The sequence below is a fragment of the Hippopotamus amphibius genome, chromosome 14 (genome assembly GCF_030028045.1).
Source record: "Hippopotamus amphibius kiboko isolate mHipAmp2 chromosome 14, mHipAmp2.hap2, whole genome shotgun sequence".
Taxonomy (NCBI): Eukaryota; Metazoa; Chordata; class Mammalia; order Artiodactyla; family Hippopotamidae; genus Hippopotamus; species Hippopotamus amphibius.
Window position 1 is genome coordinate 35718928 of NC_080199.1, and position 25644 is coordinate 35744571.

The 25644-nt window shown below is 38.7% G+C and overlaps 1 protein-coding gene across 2 annotated transcripts in view; it reads left to right on the forward strand.

The window, feature by feature from the left end:
• The window catches only part of KLF12 (KLF transcription factor 12), a 431241-nt gene that overhangs the window by 389454 nt on the left and 16143 nt on the right, over positions 1 to 25644 (forward strand). For both annotated transcript variants that reach the window (XM_057707238.1, XM_057707239.1), the window contains exon 7: positions 23782 to 23939. In XM_057707238.1, coding sequence (XP_057563221.1) covers positions 23782 to 23939 — 158 coding nt within the window. The remainder of the gene's footprint in view (positions 1 to 23781; positions 23940 to 25644) is intronic.

The following is a 25644-nucleotide window of genomic DNA, read 5'->3' on the forward strand; positions in this document are numbered from 1 at the left end:
GCCCACCAGATCAGCTCTGAAAAAATCGCTGAGTGTATATTCCTGTGCATTTTAGCAGTGTTTAATTATTGCACCTGAGAAGGTAATATGTTTCTGGTAAAAGGAAAAATTATTATTTGGATTTGAAAATTAGACAGCTTGTTTAAAAAATACAATTATCCAAGAATATGCTAACCCCAGGTAAGTTTACACATTTCTGCCATTGCCAAAGTGAGTGTAATATGTTTTCTGATTATTTATCACTATCATTATGTAAATGTCAGAATGATTCAGAAATTATTAATGGTCCACAGTGGTACAAAAGGGTCTCTAGAGAATATCATATAACAATAATGAAAAGAAGCATAAATGGTGTGTTCGTTTCCCAACCTTTGTTCCCCAAGCACTTTGAACATTTTTAGAGACGTAAAACTTCTCACTTTTTTTTTTGACTTTATGTCTTCACTTTTACATCCTATATGGGCTATATGACATACCTTTTGTTACTTTTAATTGAGATATAATTGACATATATTAGGTGTTGGTTTGATACATTTACATAATTGCAATACGATTACCACCTTAACACTAACACCTCCATCACATTCCATAATTACTTTTTCTCTTTCTGTGTGAGAACAGATCTAGTCTCTTAGCAACTTTGAAATTTATAGTACAGTATCGTTGTTTGACTATATTGACATGCATTTTTCTAACTGAATTTTGTTTGTGCACTTTTGTAATTTTCTTTGAGGTTAACAGCAATACTTAATACATTCCCAGCCCAAAGCTGTGGGACAGAGTGAGGTAAGATTTATTGAGGCTAACCCACACGGTCTTAAATGCCTTACCTGTATGAATTCACTTACTCCTTATAACAACCCTGTATGCATATTTCCCCATTTTATAGAAAAGAAACGAAGACATTGAGGCCTTAAGTTACTTGTCCACAGCTGTACAATTAGATGAATGAGGCCAGGTGATCTGGGTCCATACAGCCCCAAGCACTTAACCACAAGCCTCCTCCCATGAGAGATGGCCAACAGACCAGAGTTTAAAAATAATAATAATTGTAAATGAAAGCTGCATGAAAATCATCATGGCTGTGTTTATCATGGTCTTTGCCTGTGACGACTTTTCAGCTGTGCAGCCCTTTAAGGGCAATCTTACACCCTCGTTAACTGTTAACTCCCTCGGCACTCATAGATTCTGTCTGAATCATCCTATAGTTGCTTACCTTTGGTCTTTGCATTACAGTTTTTTTTCGGGGAGGGGGGGATGCTGTATTGGGTCTTCATTGCTGCACATGGGCTTTCTGTAGTTGTGATGCGTGAGGGGCCACTCTTCTTTGCACTGCTTGGGCTTCTCAGTGCGGTGGTTTCTCTTGTTGTGGAGTCAGACAGTCTTAAAGCACTCTCGTTTATATTGGCAGCTGGAAGAATCAAATATTTATTATATCCATAATTAACTCTCTGAGTTAGAAGGAATAGATTGTAATTCACAGAAACGGCAGGCTTTTTAGTGACATTATCCTTAATTAATGTCACTAGATTATGAAACAGTTCTCAAGCTACACAGCCATTTCCCCTATAAGTGAGTTGCATTACGTAGGTTTTGATGACTGAAAGTAGGTCCTTGAATGGAGGAGCCAGGGGGCGTGTTGGGGGCAAACAAGGAATTTTGGTTAGTAGGGCTTAAGTAGACTAGCAGGCTAGGAGACTTGTCTTGATGCACACATGCTTGGAAGCATGGGTGATGTCCAGGATAGCTTTGGGAAGAGAGGAGGTGATAGAGTTTTAAGTAGCACCACTGGTGGTTATTAAGATGGGAGTAAAACTTCAGGGGGAAAGATCCTAAAAATTCAGTGCGTGAAGAACAAAGACACGTAATCTGTGTCAGCATTCAAAATCTTTACCAAGACTGCCTACGCATCCTTACCTCTTACTGTGCATCCCTGTCTCACCCTTCGTCTCAGTTTTCCCGTCTGTTAAATGAAGACAGTAGTGTTCATTTCCTAGGGTTGTTCTGAAAATTAAACAGATAATCCACACATAGCACAGTGCTTAGCATCATTTATTAAATGCTCAATAAATATCAGCCAACATTTTTCCTCCTCTCCTACTCCTCCAGAAGTAGACTCTGAATTTCTAGTAGGCTGCTTTACCCACTTTTGACCAAATACTCCTCATTCCTTTTTATCCCTGGGCCAATGTTCAGGTGATTCACCCCGTCTGGAGTGTGACCCTCTCTACCTCACCCTACACCTCCCCTCTCGAATTCCCACTCAGAGTCCTGCTCAAATCTCACTTTTCCCGGGATGACATCCTAACCACTACAGCCCCCAGGGGTGGCTCCCATCTCTGAATTCCTCTGATGACCACGGACAGTCATTGGAACACCAATTCGTTGTCCCTTCTGTTGTTGGGTATCTTTTAAATTATGTGTATAGATATATGCCTTGTCATACTACTCACTGAGCAGCATGTGCCTTAAAGTAGAGATTGTGGGGTCTAATGCTCTTGGGCCCCCAAATCGCTGAGTTGGAGGTCTTGCAGAGTAGCCTGGTGGAATAGGTAATAAGCTTTGGAGCCAAGACCCGGTTGGGATTCCCAGCCTACGACTTCCTTGCTGTGTGATCTTGGGCAGCTTACCTTTCCTGAGCCTTAATTTTCTTGTCTGTAAAGTGTAGAAACCATATAGAACTTTTGAAAATTAGTAGTAATATGTATCAAACACCTAGCACAGTTCTGGGCACAAGTAAATGCTTAATGGTATTATTGTCATTATACAGAATATGTATCAATAGCTATTTCTTAACTGATCAACAGAGAATAGCAAATGCCCAGCCCTCTCCCCCTGCAAAAGAGGAAAAGACATATTTGAAATTTCAAAGAATATTGGCCATTTCTAATGAACATAACAAAATAAGTAGATTAAGATTCTTTACTTTAACTATGCCAAACTGTTAAGCCTCTGTGGACATATAACCATGCATTCCTTCAATAATTAGTGCCTACGATTTGTATGGCACTGTTTTAGGTACTTCGGATAAAAAAGTGAATAAGAAAAATCGAAAAAATGCAACAAACTAGGGAATATAACAAAAAAGAAGCAGACTCACAGATGTGGAGAACACACTAGTGGTTACCAGTGGGGACAGGGAAGTGGGGAGGGGCAGTATAGGGGCAGGGGAGTAAGAGGTACAAACTGTTAGGTATAAAATAAGCTACAAGGATACATTATACAACAATATAGCCGCTGTTTTATAACAGCTGTAAACGGAGTGTAGCCTTTAAAAATTGTGAATCGCTATATTGTATACCTGTAACATATAGTATTGTGCAGCAACTGTATGTCAATTAAAAAAAGTCTTTAATTAAAAAAAAGAAAGAAAAAGCCCCCACCCATATCCCTGCTGAAGGAGACGGATGATGGACAAATAAATATACTATATAATGTTAGGAGCGATACATGATATGAAGAAAAATAAAGCAGTAAACAGTGAGAGGGTGGGGGAAGGGAGATGGAGGAGGCTATGTATGTCCTCTCTGAGGAATTGACGTTTGATGAGAGACGTGAATTATGTTAGGACAGAAGCCGCATGGTGAGAAATAGTTCTAGGCAAAGAAACAGCAAGGGTGAAGGCCCTGAGCTGAAATGAGTTTGAGATATTCCAAGAGCAGTTAGAAGGCCACTGTGGCTGGAACAGCGTGAGCTAAAGAAGGAATGATAAGGTCTGAGGGTCCCTAGAGGGCATTGTAGGTGATAATAAAGGCTTTGGGTTTTGTTCTAAGTGAAATGGGAAACCACTGGCATTTTGGTAGGACTTTGTTTCTTTTATTAAGAAGGCTATGGGAGTATATATATGTCTGTGCTACTCTCTTGCTTCATCCCAGTTTCCCCTTCACCCCCGCCCCCTCCCATACCTTGAGTTCTCCAGTCCATTCTCTGTATCTGCATCCTTGTTCTTGTCACTGAGTTCATCAGTACCATTTTTAGATTCCGTATATGTGAGTTAGCATACAATATTTGTCCTTCTCTTTCTGACTTACTTCACTCTGTATGACAGATTGTAGTTCTATCCACCTCATTACATATAGCTCCATCTCATCCCTTTTTATAGCTGAGTAATATTCCATTGTATATATATGCCACATCTTCTGTATCCATTGATTTGTTGCTGGGCATTTAGGTTGCTTCCATGTCCTGGCTATTGTAAATAGTGCTGCAATAAACATTATGGTACAAGTTTCTTTTGGGATTATGGTTTTCTTTGGGTATATGCCCAGGAGTGGGATTACTGGATCATATGGTAGTTCTATTTGTAGTTTTTTAAGGAACCTCCAAATTGTTTTCCATAGTGGCCTTAGAGGATTGGGGCAGGGAGGGTGGGGGGGACTAAAGGAGGGGGGAGTCAAGGAAGGGAGGGAATACGGGGATATGTGTATAAAAACAGATGATTGAACCTGGTGTACCCCCCAAAAAGTAAAATAAAATAAAATAAAATAAAATAAAATAAAATAAAATAAAATAAAAAAAAAGAAGGCTATGGGAGACCACAGCCATTAGGATGGCTATTATTTAAAAAAAAAAAATCAAGTGTTAGTAGGAATGTTAAGAAATTGGAATCCTTGTGTATTGCTGGTGGGAAGGTAAAATGGTGCAGCCACTGAGGCAGTTCCTCAGAAGTGAAACATAAAATTACCCTATGATCCAGCAATTCCGTTTCTGGGTGTATACCCAACAAACTGAAGACAGAGATACATGTACACCAGTATTCACAGGAGCAGTATTCACGATAGCTGAAAGATGGAAACAACCCAAATGCCCATCGCTGGATGAAAGGGTAAACAAAATGTGGTAACTACGTGCACTGGAATATTATTTAGCCTTAAAAAGTAATGAAATGCTGGACCTCCCTGGTGGTGCAGGGGTTAAGAATCCGCCTGCAGATGCAGGGGACATGGATTTGAGCCCTGGTCCAGGAAGATCTCACGTGCCACGGAGCAACTAAACCCTTGCACCACAACTACTGAGCTTGCGCTCTAGAACCCATGCTCCTCAGCAAGAGAAGCCCGTGCACCACAACAGAGAGTAGCCCCCACTCACTGCAACTAGAGAAAGCCTGTGCACAGCAACAAAGACCCAACACAGCCAATAAATAAATAACTAAATAACTAAATAAAATTTAAAAAAAGAAAGTAATGAAATGCTGATACATGCTACAAAGTAAATGAATCTTGAAAACATTATGCTAAGTAAAGTAAGCCAGACATGAAAGAACAAATATTGTATGATTCCACTTACATGAGATACTTAGTGTTGTCAAATTCATAGAGACAGAAAGTTCAGTGGAAGTTACCAGGGGCTGAGGGACCAGGAGGAGGAGTTATTATTATATAATGGGAGCAGAGTTTCTATTTAGGATATTGAAAAAGTTCTGGAAATGGATAGTGGTGATGGTTGTACAACAATGTGAATGTACGAGGGTGAGTCGAAAATTATTCACACTCTCACTGTAGAATTTATTGTAATTAACTTTTAGAAAAGACAAATACATCATTTTTCAACATAACCCCCTTGGTCTTCAATACACTTTGTCTGTCTGTCAACAAGCTTTCGTATTCCCTCATTAAAAAAATGTTTTAGGCTGAGCTGCGAGCCACAAATGCACCGCTATCTTCACTTCTTCAATCTTCGTCTTTGTAGAGCTGATTTCAGGGGACTAAACAGGTGAAAGTCTGATAGAGTGAGATCAGGACTATAGGGAGGATGCTTTAACACCTCAAAATGAAGTTTTTGCAGAGTGTCGACGTGTGGGCAGAAGTGTGTGGACGTGCATTGTCATGCAAGATCACAACGCCCTTGGATAACAGTCCTCTGCACTTAATCCAAAATTTAAGCTTCAGCACAAGCTTTTCGAAACCTAAGTCTGTTGTGGATTATTTCATGGCTGGTTTGCAAATGATGTGCTACATAATCCACTGTCACTCGTCTATATGACAGAATCGTTTCACATGTACACTCAATGTTGTCATTAGCCATAGATGTGGACAGGCGTCCAGCTCCTTCTTGATGGCTAACACCTGTGCGACCTTCCTTGAACTTCTCTATCCATTCATACACACATCTTCAAAACACTTTGTCCAAACTGTGCACAAAGTCTTCGATAAATAACAGCACCAGGCACACCCTCAGACCACAAAAAGCAAATCACTGCACGCTGCTCCTTTCCTGCAAATCACAAGTGGGGCATCCATTTTTGCTCGCACCGCAGTTACAAATGAACTGATGTAACACGTTCACACCTGCACAGCAGTGACTGGGGAGACAGTAGCCTTGAATGGAAAGTGCTAAGACAGTGCGGCCAACAGAAGTTTTAATATAACCGGAGTGCAGATAATTTTTGATTCACCCTTGTACTTAATGCCACTGAATTGTACCCTTAAAAATAGCTAAGGGTAAATTTTATGGTACGTATATTTACCATAAAAAAAAAAAAAAAAAACAACCCTGTGGGGGTAAGGGTGTGGAAGCAAGAATTCCAATTAGATGCTATGGCAGGAAGCCAGGTAAGAAATACATGGCTGTGAAAATGGTGAAAAGTATTCAGATTCAGGATACGTGTTGAAGGTAGAGCCAGTAGGACCTGTTGACAGATTGTAAGTGGAAGAGGATAATCACAAAAGACTCCTATTTTTGTTCTGAGCCACCAGGAGAATAGTGGTCATTGCTGAGATAGAGAACACTGGGGAAGGAGTGAGTTTGGGGGAAAATATCATGTATTCAGATTTCAACATGTTAAGTTAGATGTTCTGATGGACACATGAGTGGAAGGTCAAGAAGATGTATGAGTCTGGAGCTCAGGGAAGAGGGCCTGTAGAAATAAGAATGGATGGGTGACATGCAGAAAGATGGTCAGCGCAGCACAGTGTATGAAGCATGGGAGTGCGTGTGGTCACCCAAGGAGTGAAAGAGACGTGGCCAGAGGCCTGAGCTCAGGGGCCCTCTGGCATTCAGAGGGACGTAAATGTGAGATGCTTTTCCTTAACATTAGCAAGTTTCTGTTGAGCGCCTCCTCTGCCAGGCACTGTTGTACGTGACTGGGACAGCAATGACGAAAAAAAGGCAGCCCCCCCCCCCCGCCCCCGCTGATGTTATCTCTTGCTCTTGGGCAAGTGACTTCACTTGACCAAACCCCAGTTTCCTCATCTGTAAAATGGGGTTAATCATTGAGGTTCGCACAAAGCAAAACATCAGTGACTTGAAACATTTCCTGATGAGACAAGGTGTTATATTTTCAGAGCCCTCATTCTTCTTATAATCCTGCAAGGTCGTTTTGTGTTTTGTTTTGTTTTGTTTTCCTAGAAAGAAAAATCCAAAGTTTAGGAAAGCGGATACATTTTTCTAAGACAAAGCTAAAAATTTATTTTCATTGGCATGATTCTTGCCCTGGTAGTTCTGAACTCACATCTTTAAGTCCATCCGATATTTCAAGCCATTCTAACATGTAAAATACTCAGCAAGCTGCCTAAGGTGATAGTAAATGCTTCAAAATGTGTTTCTTTCATCCCTTCTTTGTCCTTCCCTCCACTTAAGTGAGTCTCTTTGAGGTCCTGAAAAACAAACTCCTGTAATTAAAACATACCAGAAAAGCAATCACCTAGGTCATCAAGCATGTAAACTGCCAACTATAAACTTAGTAATATCCCTAAATGAATTTAATGAATGTTAATTGACTGAATAAACAAAAACTGTGCATTTTTAGTCTGATTTTTCTCTACAAAGTACCTGGCCTTTAGAATTTACAGATGGGACAGCACTTAATGAAATTCCGTTACCATTAAATTAAATTAATTTTATGAGCTTCTTGTATAAAATGCATTCAAGATATCCCTGAAAATACTTCCTTATTAACTTAGTTTATACTACCCTTTTAAATGATTGCTTGTTTGGCAAATGAAAAGAAATTGCCACTCTGCTGTCTTTTTATTATTATTATTATTATTATTATTATTATTATTATTTTGTTTGTTTTTGGCCATGCTGCTTGGCTTGTGGGATCCTAGTTCCCTGACCAGGGATCGAACCCGGGCCCTTGGCAATGAAAGTGTAGAGCCCTAACCACTGGACTGCCAGAGAATTCCCTCTGCTGTCTTTTAAACATAAATCTATTGTTTCTACATAGATTAATTTTAATCACTAATGTCTCCTATCTTGCCACTCTTCCTGGGGACTCTAGATGTTAAGGACAATATTAGTATCCTAGTCACCCAGGCTAAGCTGCTGGGGTCATTCCTCTCTCTCCCTTATCTGCCATCATCCAGTCAGTTACCAAGAACTGGCAGATCTACTTCTGAAATGCCTTGGAATTGGTCCCCTCTGATTCAGATTTAAAGACTGCTTTGGTTCAGCTTAGATGATGGCAATAAATAGCTCTCTAACTGAGAAAGGCTGTGACTTTCATCACTTCCTCACCAATGAATTTTATTTTTTAAGTCAGAATTTTCCTCCTAAAACTAAAACAAAAACAAACAGGGCTTCCTAGGTGGCAGAGTGGTTGAGAATCCGCCTGCCAATGCAGGGGACATGGGCTTAATTAACCCTGCTCCAGGAAGATCCCACATGCCACGGAGCAACTAAGCCTGTGCGTGACAACTATTGAGCCTGCACTTTAGAGCCCATAAACTATTGAGTCCATGTGCTACAGCTACTGAAGCCCACGTGCCTAGAGCCCATGCTCTGCAACAAGAGAAGCCACGGCAATGAGGAGCCAGCGCACCACAACGAAGAGTAGTCCCCACTCACCTCAACTAAAAAGAAAGCCTGCACACAGCAAAAAAGACCCAAAACAGCCAATAAAATAAATAAGTAAATAAATTTATAAACAAACAAAAAATCCTGACATTTCCAGGACCTACACAATATGGTTCACTGTGAGGGACCCCTCAAAGTCCACGGTGTTCTGGCCCTGGTCACCCTGTTCTCATCTCTTCTGTTTTCTCTTTACCACTCACACATTCTTTTTTCTTTTTAAGCTCTTCATTGGAATATAATTACTTTACACTCTTGTACCAGCTTTTGAGGTACACCAAAGTGAATCAGCTGTATTTATACACATATCCCCATATCCCCTCCCTCCCTCGACTCCCCCCACCCTCCCCGTCCTGGCCCTCTAAGGCATCACCCATCATCGAGTTGATCTCCCTTTGTTATACAGCAACTTCCCACTAGCTATCAGTTTTACAGTTGGTAGTGTAAATATGTCTATGCTACCCTCTCTTCGTCCCAGCTTCCCCTTCACCCCCTGCCCTGTCAACCCCATGTCCTCCAGTCCATTCTCTGTATCTGCATCCTTATTCTTGTCCTGTCACTGGGTTCATCAGTACCTTTTTTTTTTTTTTTTAGATTCTGTGTATATGAGTTAGCATACAATATTTGTTTTTCTCTTTCTGCCTTACTTCACTCTGTATGACAGACTCTAGGTCTATCTACCTCATTACATATAGCTCCATCTCATTCCTTTTTATGGCTAATATTCCATTGTATATATATGCCACATCTTCTTTATCCATTCATGTGTTGATGGGCATTTAGGTTACTTCCCTGTCCTGGCTATTGTACATAGTGCTGCAATGAACATTATGGTACATGTTTCTTTTTGGATTATGGTTTTCTCTGGGTATATACCAGAGAAAGCCCAGGAGTGGGATTACTGGATCATATGGTAGTTCTATTTTTAGTTTTTTAAGGAACCTCCAAACTGTTTTCCATTGTGGCTGTACCAACTTACATTCCCACCAACAGTGCAGAAGAGTTCCCTTTTCTCCACACCCTCTCCAGCATTTATTGTTTCTAGATTTTTGGATGATGGCCATTCTAACTGGTTGAAGTGATACCTCATTGTGGCTTTGACTTGCATTTCTCTAATGATTAGTGATGTTGAGCATCTTTTCATGTGTTTGTTGGCCATCTGTATGTCTTCTTTGGAGAAATGTCTACTTAGGTCTTCTGCCCATTTGTGGATTGGGTTATATGCTTTTTTGGTATGAAGCTGCATGAGCTGCTTGTATATTTTGGAGATTAATCCTTTGTCCATTGCTTCATTGGCAAGTATTTTCTCCCGTTCTGAGGGTTGCCTTCTTGTCTTGTTTATGGTTTCTTTTGCTATGCAAAAGCTTTTAAGTTTCACGAGGTCCCATTTGTTTATTCTTGATTTTATTTCCATGATTCTAGGAGGTGGGTCAAAAAGGATCTTGCTTTGATGGATGTCATAGAGTGTTCTGCCTCTCTTTTCCTCTAGGAGTTTTATAGACTCACACATTCTTTTAAGACTCACTTGTTGGTGTCTTACATTAAGCTTTTGCCCTGATCTTCTCAGACAGAATTAGACACTCTCTCCCTTTACTCCCATAGCGCTTTATTATTCCTCTCTTTATCATATATCATTTTTACAGCTTTTATAATTATGATTCACATACATAATAAGTTGGAGAAAATTTTATTATCTTAACAGCTGGCACCAAGTTCCTCCAGGAAAGACTCCCTTGGTGTGGAAAATGTGCCTTTAGGAGTGCTTGGAGGTAGACTGACAGCTGAACCCCACTCCCACTTCCTGGCCAAGGACTTGGATGTAATCTTAGCCCCAGGGTTTTTAGTAGGGAAAATCTGTCCTGCGTGTGCCAAGGGAAGGAGTTTGTTGTTTTCCTCTTGAATAAAGATGAGATGGGGGTGGGAGAAGAAATCAGAGAAGAGGTGAAGGAGAGAGAGAATGTTAGCAAAATGAACAGTTGCTTGAGGCTGGAGAGGACCAGTGAGCAGCACAGAAGTGGCCAAAAGCATTTTCCGAGTGCAGGCACACTAGGAAGAGAGAGCCACAGCACCAGGAGTGTCTCAACATCTGTAGTAAAAAGGACTCCTGAACCCAGATGAGTGTATGTGGTTGTTCTTGATGTGAAGATTGAAGGGGGTGCTGATTTTTACTTAAGGATTAATGATAGAGGCCAAGATAGCCCTGAGAATATAAACTTTCTAGAAATTTGCATACTTCTTTTGAGAGTAAGGGTTAGACATATAATTGGTAAATATTTGAATCTTTTGTCTCCTGTTTGTGGTAGGTAAATATCCAAATCCTACACCTCGCCAGGTTATAAACTCTCTGAGGATACCTTTCTGTGCCCACTTGCTTTCCTGTGGTGAACCCACTGAAAATACTTGTTTTATTTGATTGAATGAGTAGTGTTAAGTTGAAAAATACCTATGCACCTGACTGCTACTTACTTAAACCCTCATCTTACGGATTTTCTCAGCAGGAAAAAGCCAAGTAAAAAATTACCAACAGTGCAAATGATATTTAATCATCAATAAATATGGTACAAGAGACTTAGTGTTGTCATCTTGATATATTATAGGTTTTCCATCTTACTATAGGAATGATGTGATGTAGAAGGAAGTGTAGACTGGAGGTCTTCAGTCTATTACTTCCCAGGCATTTAAACATTCTGCACATCTATTTTCTCAGCTATTTCTCAGCTATTAGACTGCCAGTAACAATATCTACCCTGCCAATCTTTGTGTAATTTTTGTGATGATCTTCTAAGTTTGTGGTGATATAAAAGCCCTTATTATGCCACCTGCTGTATTTGATAGTACACAGTAAGTTTACTATAAACAGCACAGTACACATTGAGAGGCTACCAATCATATCTAACAATGCTCTTGTCCTGAGAACTGTGGACAGTGTTTAACCAATAATGGAGAAGAGTGAAGTTAGGAAAGTAAGTGATATTTACATGATGCGTGGAAGTTTGCAAAGTTTTTATCTAATCCTTCTTTGTACGTGAAGAAAGATGGGCCAGGGCTGTGCATTTGTTGGACAGTATGGCTCTGAGATTTTAGTGATGTATGAAGTTCTAGGTGAGAAGCTCTAGGCCAATAGCATAGGAAAGTCAGAAACATCAGCTCCGTTGAAGCAGGCTAAGAGCAAAACTGAAGTTGTAAAGAAAGCGTAAGTCTCAGCAAACAGGAACTTAGCAAGGAATGACTCTTGATGTAAACATAGTTTCGTGGAACCCAAGGTAAAGAAGGAGCCCAAAACACTTCTCAGCCTCTTCTAGAGATCATCATTCCCCTGATACCGAAATCAGATAAAGACAAAAGAAAACTACACAATATCCTATATGAATATAGACTCAAGAGCCCTCAACAAAATACAAGCAGACTGAAGCTAGCAATATATACAAAATATGATATACCATGACCAAGTGAGATTTAACCCAGAAATTAGGCTGGCTTGACACATGAAAATCAATCAGTATATTACAAAGACTGTATGATTATCTCAGATGCAGAAAAGGTATTTGACAAAATTTAACATCTTTTCATGATAACAACACACAACAAACTAGAAATAGAAGGGAAATTCTGCAACCTGATAAAGAACCTCTATGAAAAAACCCATATCTAACATCCTTAATGGGTGACTGAATAGTTTTTCTAAGATCAGGAACAAGATGAGGATGTTTATACTCACCTCTTTCCTTCAACATTCTAGCCAGGGCAGTTAAGAAAATGAAATAAAAGAAATCCAGATTGGAAAGGAAGAAGTAAAGTTATCTCTATTTACAGTTGACATGATCTTGTATATAGAAAACCCAAATGAATCCCTTCAAAAAACTAGTAGAACTAATAAATGAGTTCAGCATGGTGGCTGGATGTAAGATCAATGTACAGAAATTGACTGTATTTCTGTCTGCTAACAATGAACTATCTGAAAATGAAACTAAGAAAATAATTCCAGTACAACTTTATAAATCAACTATACTTCAATTAAAGAAAGAAAATAATTCCATTTACAATAACATGAAAAAAAAAATACCTAGGGATAAATTTAGCCAAAGAAGTACAAGATTTAAACACTGAAAATTATAAAAAATTATTTTTAAAAAAATTAAAGAACTCAAAAGGAATGACATCCCATGTTCATAGATTGAAAAACTTAATGTTGGTTAAAATGGTAGCATTCCACACAATGGTAAATAAATTCAATGCAATTTCTATCCCAATTCCAACTGCATTTTCTTTTGCAGAGATTGACAAACTGATCCTAAAATTCATATGGAAATAATCTTGAAAAAAACAATCTTGAAGAAAAAGAATAAATTTGAAGGGCTAACACTTTCTAATTTCAAAATTTACCTCAAAGCTATAGCCTGTAGTACTGGCTAAGTGCGCACATATAAATCAATAGAATAGAAGTGAGTCTAGAAATACACCCTTACATTTATGGTCAATTGATTTTCACAAGGTTACCAAGGCGATTTAATGAAGAGTAATCTTTTTAACAAAATAATTCTGGAACAACTGTGTATCCACATGCAACAGAATGAAATTAGACTCCTTCCTTTCTCATACTGTACACAAAAATTAACTCAAAGTGGATCATAGATCTACATGTAAGAGCTAAATCTGTGAAGATCTTAGAAGAAAGCATAGGATTAAATCTTTGAGCCCGAGATCAGCTAAAGCTTTCTTAAATATAACAATAAACACACATACAACAAGAGAAATATGAAATTGGACCTAATCAAAATTTAAAACTTTTGTGCTTTAAGGACACAAAAAAGTGGAAAGACAGCCCACAGATTGGGAGAAAATTTTGGCAAATTATATATCTTATAATATAATTTATACATGCATTAAGATGGCTAAAATCAAAAAGACAGACATAATGTGTTGGTGAGGATGAAAAGAAATTACAACTTTCTTACAGTGCTGGTGAAATTATAAAATGGTGTAGCCACTTTGAAAAACAGTTTGAAAATTTCTCAAAATATTGAATATAGAATTACTGTATAATTTAGTAATCCCAGCCCTAGGTATATGCCCAAGAGAATTTAAAACATATGTCCACACAAAAACTTATACAGATATTCATAACAGCATTATTCTTAACTGTCAAAAAGTGGAATCAACCCAAATGTCCATCAACTAATGAGTAAAATATGATGGATCTGTATAATGGAATATTATTTGTGCATTAAAATGAATGAAGTATTAATCATTTCATGATGTATGTAAATCAAATTACTCTTCTGTACATCTCAAACTTACACAGTGCTGTACATCAATTATATTTTAATAAAACTGGAAGGGAAAAAAAAGGAATGAAGTACTGCTGCGTGCTACAACATGGATAAACCTTAAGGACTTTATGCTTAAGTGAACAAAGCCAGACACAAAAAGCCACATATCGTATGATTCTGTTTCTGTTAAATGTCCAGACTAGCCAAATCCGTAAAGACAGAAAGTTAGCTTAGTAGTTGCCAGGAGCTGGAAGGAGGGCGTGTGTGGAATGACTGTTAATGAGTATGGAATTTCCTTTTGGGTGATGAAAATATTTTGAAACTAGATAGAGGCGATGGTTCCACAACATTGTGAATATGATGAATGCCACTGAATCGTACACTTTATAGGGTGATTTAATGGTATGTGAGCTATATCTTAATAAAGTTATTATTAACCAAAAAAAGGAAGGAGCCCAAGGTTAAGAAGTGTTGGAGATGTACTGAACGTTGGGTCAGGTTTACATTACTGTAGGTTAATCTTCCTGACAGCTCCACATTTGAAATATGGGAATCTGAGAATCCAAAAGATTAAACGTCTAAGATACCATAGCTAATAAATTATAATAAGGTATCGTTCATATGTAGATTTTCAGATTACAGTCTCTGCTTTTCTCTAGGTACCGCAACAAAAAATAGGATTCTTATTTTCTTTTTTTTTCTTAAAGATAACAATATGAGCTTATTGATCACATAACTTTAATTTAGAAATCTGCATATCAAGATGCAGATTCAATTTTCACATGTTTTTCTCCGTTTTTAAGATCAGCATGTTCATTTATTTCGTTTTTGTCTTGTTTTCTTTGTTTATCATTAGTACTTGACCTAGTTCAGAAAGAACTTTATGAGACATACGTTTAAGAATTACTATATAAAATTAAAACTGTATATAAGTTTGGGGTTGGGAGTTATATAATTAAAGTGGAAAATAAACACACCAGATCCTAGGCTACTGTGACTGAGTTTCCTGTTAGCCAAAGCAAAAAAGTAAATAGGGTAGGGATTTTAGTGCTAGCTATCTGATGAAAAAAATATATACATCAGTGTTGCCAAGCAGATTTTCCTTCATACCAAATAAAAAATATAACACAGCTCTTTCTCTCGTTCTCCAACCTCATTGGAGAGTGAAAGAGTCCTAGCTTGATGGCTCAGGAAACAGCGTCTGGCTCCAGCTCTGCTACTGTTCAGCTGTGTGGGCTTGGCATAGGTTAGTTTAATTAACTTTCTGCGTCTTGGTTTCCTCATCTTCTAAATGTCTTTCAAATATGAATTTGGATCACATTAATATACCTTCTGACTTTTTCAACATTAATTTGGCAGAGCAGTCAAAGATTAAGTTGAGTTTTCAAGAAGGGAAATAAAAAACAGGTAAAATATTCCCTCTGTTAGAGGGGAAGATTACTGGTTTTCTCCAAAATTCAAATACACGCACGTTTTATGGTAGAAGAAATACCTATATGTGGCACCAGATAGCCCTTTTGGCCGATAGATACTCAAGTAGGACATTACTAATGAGTTCTGCTTGGCCTTGTTATTTATATATCCCTGTATGAGCAATTAAAAACTGTTTCAATAATTTATGTAAGCGTAAGTACCAGATAGTTAACTGATATAATTTCAATGCTCTTTAATAATACAGATCTCTAGTGGAACATAGACCTGGTTAATGATGAGCATAAAATAGATGGAGGCTGTGTTGATGGTCACTTAAAAAGTTTATTTATGGTTGCATTACAGTATCTCATTAGAACTGTATATTCAGAACAATTTATATATGTTTTAATATTTAAGACACAGAGTCTTATTATATACTGTCCTTGCCTGGAGTATATCCATACAACTATGTTAAGACTGACTCTGCCTTATGAGAAGATCCTTCTGATGTAGAAAAATTAACATGTTTATATCAAATTCTGCCCTAGAGCAGTATTATGGTGAGATTCCAGTGTGTGCCCTTGGGAACGTCCTTGTGGGATGGACTGTGTTTCCCATGAGCTCCTTTCTCTCTTCCTTTTCTGTCACCCTTTCCAGCACCTTCTGATATGTCAGTTTCTGGAGAGGCATTTGCATATGACCACATCTTCATTCTTGAAGAGTTTAAAGTTTATCTTTAATGAAATAAGGAGAACTTATTTTTCTAACTTAGCACAGTTCTAGAGGGTCTTAACATCCGATGGGTTCAAGGGTCACACCAATAAGATCAATGCACGGTGCTGTCGTTACAGGGCAACAGAGTGATAGGGCTCATGCCAGCCTGGGGAGGACAGCGCCTGCCTTAAAGGCATTCTAATTGATTCATCCTGTTCCGACCTGGAACGTATTTTTTTAAGGTTTAATCATCCAGCCAGCTACATCTCCTGGCATGAAACATAATTTAAACCCCAATGTTTCCTGAAGAAATTCTGTGGAAACGTTCTTCTGAGTCTTTCAGGAAGTTATATGTCTTCTGTTTCGTGCCCAGTGTAGTTCAGAAATCCACTTGTGAGAATTCCCTGGCAGTCCAGTGGTTAGGACTCCGTGCTTTCACTGCCGTGGACTTGGGTTTGTTCCCTGGTTGGGGAACTAAGATCTCACAAGCTGTGCAGGGCAGCCGAAAGAAAGAAAGAGAGAGAGAGAGAGAGAGAGAGAGAGAGGAGAGAGAGAGAGAGAGAGAGAGAGAGAAAGAAAGAAAAAGAAAGAAAGAAAGAGAAAGAAAGAAAGAAAGAAAGAGAAAGAAAAGAAAGAAAAAAAGAGAAAGAAAGAAATCCACATTAGTTTCAGGGCCCTTGTTCCATCCTACATTATGAATTGATTTTATGAGGAAAAGTCTTTACCATGCATAGAGTATTCCCCCAAAAAGAAACTTTTGAATAGATATTGTATATCTGAAATTCATCTTTTTTGTTAAATAATCCTCTTTCGATTTATAACATCAGTTTATCATAAAAGTTTGATAATAAAACCAATCACAACAAATGCCATTAATGATTCTCTTTTTTCTGTTTATTTTACTTGTTGCTTACACAGCTTATGGGCTTACTTGCTAACATATGATGAATCCAAAAAACAGCAGAGCCTGTAACAGTTCTGAGTGTTTTAATAGTCCTAGATAGTAATGAAAAGTACTTACTAGCAGCTGTTACTTTTAAGGAAAATCGTGATATACTATGAATCTATCTACCGACCCACCTAAAAAAAGTTCATTGGTAAGCGCATTATCTTTTAATTGGTAAGAGGTTTCATTTATTAGAATAATAATTAGAAATACATTTTGACATATTCCATTCATATGAAAAAGTGTGAAATTCTAGTTGAATATATGCCAAGATAGAGCTTTGGGACACGCTTCAGCAAATTTATTACTCTCGATTTATACATTTTGTGAAATGGATTTATTTTTATTGAACCCAAATTTGAATGTGAAGTGGTGTAATGTTTTAGTCACAGTTTCTGAAAAGATTGGCAACTACTCATCTTACAGTTTTAAATCTGCTAAAAAGTAGTTTTCTGTAGGAAACTATAAGCAGGAATGAAAGAGGTGAATCTGTGAATCTGTGCTACCTTAGAATGTAGCTTCTGGAGAGTGAATGTATCTAAATAACACCTTTTCCCCAATTAACGTCATAGAAAAGGCATTGACATGGTTTGATAGAAGCTAGTTACGCAAAGTCTGTGATAGTATGGAGGAGAAATGTAAAGATTCCTGCTTCTGAGAGCCATCTGCTGGCTAAGGGAAAGCCTGCAAAAAACCCCACAAATGTCTGGCTTGTCCATGTGAATAGAATCGCAGTTACTAAAGATGTATGTAACTCCTGGTTAACTGAAATTCTCATCGACTCTTTTTTTGGCTTTTGGCCTCGATATTTCATTCCCAACGTGGTGTTTGATTTACTAACAAGGAAGTGGTTCTTACTTCCTTCTATTCTGTGGCAAAAGCTGATTCAGAATCCTGAAGGTGATATTTATGTCCTGTTGAAAACGATTTTAAAACACACTTTGGAAAACAGTACCTTCCCTTAAGGTAACTCTGTCATGCAACCAACTCTGAATGCTTTTTGGTACAATTGTAAATAAGCTAAAATGGAAGGGAAGGAACTCGTCTTGATGGTCAAGGAGGACTTAACCGCATACCACTGCCAGATTCGGTCTTATAAAAACATTTCCCTGGAAAGAAATATGTATTTTACAACAACCTTAAGAAAGTATTCTTTAAGGTAAATTACTAGTAATTACACTGAGTACCTCTACTAGCACTATTAATAAAACAGTTTATCTTAAAATGCTCAAGAGAAAAGTATATCAGAGCCGGCTACATTTAAAAATGCTTTTCTGTGCTGTCGTTTTCTGTGCTAATAGGATTAGAGGGAAATTTTAAATGATACAGATTATTTTGCTTTTTCATACCATGTTATATGCTGCTTTACATTCCTGAGTCAGTAGAACTTAATAACTAAAATTGGGATTCTGGGGTCAATCAACCACTTGGGTTCAAATCCCGGTGTGGTCACCCACTTTGTCTGCCTTGGTCTTAACCTCTCTTTGCCTGAGTTTCGTCATCTGTAAACTAGAGGGACTAATGAGATTGACCTCCGAGAGTTGCTCTGAAGCTTAAAGCATGTAGAGCAGTGCCTGGCACGTGGTAAGCATTCTGTAAATGTCAGCTGTCCTTGTTATCCTCAACCATCCTCCTTGGCGTCTCGTTGAGATGCTATGTGTGAATTTGCTAAGTACCTTCGATCCCTCTGTTTTCTGCACTTGGTTTAAAATTTAGGATGTGTGTGTCCTCTTCCCAGCCTTAAAAGAATTGTCCTGGCTTTTTATAAAAAACAAAACCAAACTCATATAGAAACTCCAGTTTCAGTGAAGGATGTCTCATCACACTCAGGGCACACGTGACAAGTGGCCTTTTATTACCTGCTGATTACAGTTAACCTTCACTTCTTTTCATGGCAGCCGTGTGGTGCCTTCTGTTTAAATAGAGCTGCTCCTGGATGTGACTTTCCAAGCCTCTCTGGGTTTAATTCTAATTTAAGTTGCCGTTCCAAGTGGGACTACTGTGTAACTGAAGGCGTGATTCACTCCTTTGTTCTCTCTACATCTAATTATTACCACGCAGTGCCTGTGAGGCCCCCTTGGGCGTTCATTCACGTCTCTAAATGGTCTAACCTTCTGGGGAAGGGAGTAGGCCTTTAGTTATTGTTCTTTTGAACTGTACAGATGTGTTTATTAGTGCAGTGTCTGGGAACACACTAGCAGCTGTTTTACCCTGACCATTTTCATCATACCAAGCTTATTACTAAGGGTTATTGGAAGAATCCTCTGCTGGCGTAGGCAGTAGTTTCTTGCACATTTCCATACTTCAGAGCGAGGCCAACTTTTGAAGCACACAGGTCGGTGTGCGTGCATTTGAGGATACCTTAAGTGCCTTGGAAACAAAGGGTACGTGGCTCAGAAAGCATAGAAAGGGCAGCATAGAAACACCCAGCGTGTCTTTACAGCTGTTCTGTTACCAGACGCCGTGCTTCTGCGCCCGAGTGAGATGGGACAGGATGAGTTAGAATCATTCCTTCACCCGTTCCCACTCACCTAGATGCTTCCCTTGGCTCAAAGGGAAGATTTTTCTTTCATTCACCAGCAGCTTAGATGTGTTCAGGGGTCCCACGGAGAATTTTCATTGTTAAGCCGTGCTTTAGAATGCCATTCTCTTGAACTTAGAGCAAAGAACCAAGACGCATGTATGTACATGTGGTTTTAATGGTTGCCAAGAATCCTTGATATTCAGTAGCTACTTGGTATATCATAGCACCTAAAATGTGAAATTTAGGGAAATGAGAGTAAGGGTGAGAAACTGAGTGACCGTGACTGGAAGACTTGCAGTCAGAGCATCCTGGTAAGAATTAATTAACCAATTAAAGGTTAATTAATCTGTTGATTATATTAAACTGAAAATTAGGAATACCTGACTGAATACACTCATGCATTCATCCACCCATCTATCATTCATTCTGTTTAGCAAACGTGTCTTGAGTGCCCGTAATGTTCTAGCCTCCAGAGACACAAAGGTACTTGGTACCCATACCTTGACTCTCAGATTTCCTGCCATGGACTCCGAGTGGCCAAACACCCAACCTACAGTTGTCTTTCGCCTACAAGACAAGACCTACCTGCCCTTCAACTGCAGGATCATAGCCCTCTGGGAAGCTGGGTTGTCCTCTCCTCTTCCTGTGTTCTTTAAGCTCTTCTACATTTTTGATTCTTTTTCACTTCAGTCCTGCTAACCTTCCTGACTTTCCACAAAGAGATCAAATAAGTAGTTCTGTAAGGTATAGGCTAGCCTAAGGTTCTGTGTCTTCTGAGGATGTCTCTGCCATGTACAAAGGAGAACCAGGGAGAAATTTTACCCACTGAATATCATTTTAAAGCTGGCTTTGCTGGGTCTACGTATTCATCACACATACCTTTCTTTTTTTTAATTAGTTAATCAGTCAATTAATTTATTGGCTGTGTTGGGTCTTCATTGCTGCACACGGTCTTTCTCTAGCTCTGGAGAGCAGGGGCCACTCTTTGTTGCGGTGCGCAGGCTTCTCATTACAGTGGCTTCTCTTATTGCAGAGCACAGGCTCTAGGTGCATGGGCTTCAGTAGTTGCAGCACGTGGTCTCAGTAGTTGTGGCTCGTGGGCTTAGTTGCGGCCACATGTGGGATCTTTCCGGACCAGGGCTCGAACCCATGTCCCCTGCATTGGCAGGCAGATCCCCAACCACTGTGCCACCAGGGAAGTCTGCACATACCGTTCCAAAAGTTATTTGTATCACCATCACCATCATCACGTAGATAACCTTTAGGTGGTGGTTCTTCATAAGGTCCTAAAATATTTCACTTTAAAATGAGGAAAACCAGGGTATGAAGTTTTGTAGAACATTAAGGCCATCCACCTCACATATCTTCATTTGGATAGAAATTCAGAAATCTGAGTGAAGTCATTTTATGCCATTCTGTAGCCCTCACTTTCCCTTCTTTGCCTGCTGTATAGTTCAGTGGTTGATTGACTATATAGCAGCATTACTTCCTTGGTCCCTTATAGACCTGCTGAGTAGTTACTTGGTTTCGATTTCAGGGTTTTCACTTTTCTCCGCATACATGAATGCATAGCAAGACAAAGTGCTAAAATCGACTACAGGCGAAACAATGTGTGTGTGTCATTATGCTTCATTACCTTTAGCCCTCTGCATATGTGTGCAGAAAGTATTGTGCAAAGCAAAGTGTTCTTGTTATAGACTTTAATTTATAATTTGAAGAAAACAAATACCATATCATACTCTTGATTGAAAAGATGTCAAACATACCACGACACAAAAGTGTCTATTTTTGAGGCCCCCAGTGACAAGATCCATGTTTATTTTTATGACGAGATATTCAAGAAGTGAATAACTGTTGTCCTATTATCATACATACAGTCTTAATGTATTGACAAGTATCACACCCTATGCCAGAACATACCTTGTTAGGAGTGACTAAAGCTGTTCTCTCATGGGGCTGACCAGTCACACTATTTTGACTCTTTTCACAATAGGCTCCAACCCCTACAACTGAGTCAATGATGTGGAAAACCACAGATCTGCATTGAGTGATGAGAAGGCTGAAAAACTGGCTTAGCCATCGCATACGTTCTTTCCTTCAACTAACAGAAACCTTGCACAAAACTGTTTAAGACACAGGTCGATAAACATCATTTATATTTGATCTTATCTAATAATATAAAGCTTTGGCTACTGAATCTGTTATTTGTACAACTGAAAAGATGCATTGGAAACTGAAGAGGCACATATGTGGAAGGAGACGTTCAAAAAAGTTCACTGGAGCAATGTTATAGTGAAATATTAGCAATAATCTATACATCCGTCACTTAGGAACTGGATTTTAAAACTCTGGGATGAATATTCATTGAACTACTCCCGTATGTGAGCTGAGTCAGGTATCAACCAACTGCAGCCCATGGATCAAATACAGCCCACTATTTGTTTTGTAAATGAAGTTTTATCAGAACACAGCCATACTCATTTGTGTATATGTTTATCTCTAGCTACTTTCATGCTACACTGCAGGATTAATTTGTTATGACATAGACTATAAAACTCTCAGTCAAAATAAAATATTCACTATATAGCCCTTTACAGAAACAGGTTACCAACTCCTGATCTAGGTTAAAACACCAGCTATCGTAAAATACACCATTATTTTATGTACCACTAAGAAAGGAAAAAATATGTCCAACTATGACAAGCTGTCAAATGTCAGAAGCATCCTGATTTTCGAGACATTAAAATATTAAAAGATTCATCTTAGAATCAGTCAACTGTGGTATATAGCACTGCAGATAAACAAACTGCAGTGTTTGTATCAATATGAACAAATCTCAGATCCTCAGTATTGAGTGGACAGAAGTCAAGTGTAGAACAATTTGCAGAATGGTGTGAACAGCATGTTATTTACATGTCTCTGAAAGAACACAAAACAATATAATGAGTTTCCATGAACACAGATATATATCGGTGAGCATAATTTAAAAGAATTGGAAGAATTTAAAGAAAGCTGATGATTTTCCCTGGGAAATTTTCCCAAGGAGGAGATTTTCCCTGGGAGGAGAAGGGACCATGATAATGATGGAAGGGGTGGTGGTATCTTTATCTGTAGTGCTCAGTTTTTTAAGGATTGACTTACTAATAAAAAGTAATTTTAAAAAGCATCGAAACATGGAAAATCTGGAAGAAGATAATGTCAGGGTATTAATAGTGGTAAATTTTTTATAGCAGGAATATGGGTGATTGCTCTTTTATTGTATTTCACTGTAATTTTAAAGAACTTCATGAATAAGTAAAAAAGATGAGTCACGTTCTTCATTTCTATCTCAATCAAAAGAGATTAAGGTTGGAAGAAGTACATGTTAATCAGTTACCTGACATTACAAACTAATCCTGTTTTTCTACTGTGGCATTAAGATTAAACAATGGACAAGTCAGGGCCAAATTTCATAGTTAAAACTTTTTTTCATAATGTGGTACAGCTAATCTTTAAATACAATGCACTTTATTCCTCACAGTGAAAAACCACCAACGGGAAAAGTTAAATGTCAGGTGCATTTTACGGAACCGAAATAGCTTGTCATGAGTCATGTTATTGATGTACTGATGTCATTTCTTTCAGCCCGATCTCACTTGTTTTGAAATGTACATTGTGATTTTACACGACTTTATATGTTGTCACATGCAATTCAGACCCTGATGTTACTTATTAAATGCATTCATTTTGTCATTTGTCTATAGCAGGTCTTCCTAAAATATTCCCTGTGTCTTCACAAGTTCAAAACTTTGAGGGATAATTTTAACCCCACCAGATTATTTCTTTTGATGATGGGGATCTACTCACTCACCACTGCTTTCATTTAGTTTTTGTTTTTGTCGTTTTGTTGTCTTAAGCATGTCTTTCTCTCCCTAGGAGTGTTTCATCAAAAATAGGTCAAGCTGCCTGCCTTCGAGATTAAGAAATGAAATGCATCCCAGAAAATGACAGCGGGAAGTGTGGACATGGGACCTTGAGCCTGTGTGAAGCTGCAGACGACTATAAACCTCAGGTCTCACGGCACTGGGACCAGACAGAGTGCTGTGTTACTCACCGTTTAAATCTACTTTTTCTTTTTCCAGTTCAATCTCACCATTTAGTATTGAGAGCACAAGACGCCAGAGAAGGTCTGAATCCCCAGACTCCAGAAAACGGCGTATCCACAGATGTGATTTTGAGGGATGCAACAAAGTGTACACAAAAAGTTCTCACCTGAAGGCTCATCGAAGGACACACACAGGTACAGCTCTGCAGGGCTTCTCACCTGAGGGTCACTGAGAGTCCAGAAAGGGCCCACGGCTCCACTTTGGAGCCATGGGTGTGCTGGAATGTTCTGTGCTCACCCATCACATGTGCATCTTGAGTTTAGTTCCTTTCTGAGCGGAGTACATTCCCTCTCTCAGTTGAAAAAGGCTTGAGTCTTAGCGAAGTTTAGCAAACAAAGAAGTATTTCTTCCGTTTCTTAAGGACTTTTATAATAATAGTGTGAGCACGGTGGTCTAGCATTGCCATTTAGTTGTTGTCTAGTTATTAGGTTTTAAAAAAGTCCACACAACACACCAAACAAGCTGAACAAAATCATTCTCTTCTTTTAAAGTTGGCATTTTCATCACCACTTAGATCATGTTTTCTCCCTCTCGATCTCATCCCCCAAATAACCAAAACAGGTAAACCAAAAAAAAAAAAAAAAGAAAGAAAGAAAGAAATGATTGACATATACATACCACTGCAGGGAATTTAAAACAATATTTCTACATGATTCCATTTGATTCTCACTGGTATTTTTTTTTTTTTTTGGTATATGGAGAGGATTTTTCATATTCACAGTTTGCAGAGAAGGAAATTGAGATCACAAATGATTGACTAACGTTGTCACCATTCATTCAGCCATGCATCTACCCCTCCACCTATCCTCTTGCCCGTGCACCTGCCCAAGAGAGAAGCTGGTGACACTTCACTTACCTCCCTACCCACCCCATGCATCCTCTACCCTGTGTGTCCCTCACCTGGCATCCCCTGGCTTCCTGGGCTTCTGGATCCCATTGGGTGCAACCACCAGGCTGTGGGAGGAGACTGAAGGTGGAAAGAGGGCCCCCAATTATAGAACCTTTTCTCAGAGAAGTGACTGGTGACTGGAACGTATGAACCTCAAAGAAGCAGAGAGAAGAGAGAAATTCATTCACATGCATTCCTGGTAGCAACATGCTTTAAATCCAGTAACTATGCTCGACAGGAATCAGCCTCCAGCACCTGCCTCTAACTGGGAGCTTCACATGTAACAGACCCCCGTGGGTCCGTGTAAATAATGCCACATCTCATGTACGTTAAGATAACCACACTGTAGGAACTCTTTCCCAGCTGAGGTAGCAAAATCATGTAAATCAACCTTCTTTGCCATTTATTGAATCATGGTATTATATCAGATTATTTGAAAAATGCTTTACAGAGACTTTCATGACTCTGTTCATTGAGGTGGGGCATCTTTTTGTGTGTGTGATGAAGCTATAGCATGTCATGAAATGCTTGCCTGAAGTCAGAAAAGCTTTATAGGCTGGAATTTACTTTTGCTCACCTAACGTCGTGATACTTTTTGTGTTTAAGGTAATTCAACACAGTGTGCAAACTGCCTCTTCCATCTTTCCTTCCTGTACCCAATCCCTCTCCCTTTTCTACTCAATTCCAGATTCTTCCCTCTCCATTGAACCTGAGTTTTCCCAGGAGAGGTTTTTATCTGTTTCTTAGGTACTATTTTTGAATCAATTTTGTTTCTTTTTTTGGATCTGAAAACTTAAGCCATTTAATATTTAAGTTAATTTTTTATTGAAGTATAGTTGATTTACAATGTTGCGTTAGTTTCCAGTGTACAGCAAAGTGATTCAGTTATACATACACACATATCTATTTTTTTCAGATTCTTTTCCTTTAAGGGTTATTAAAAAATATTG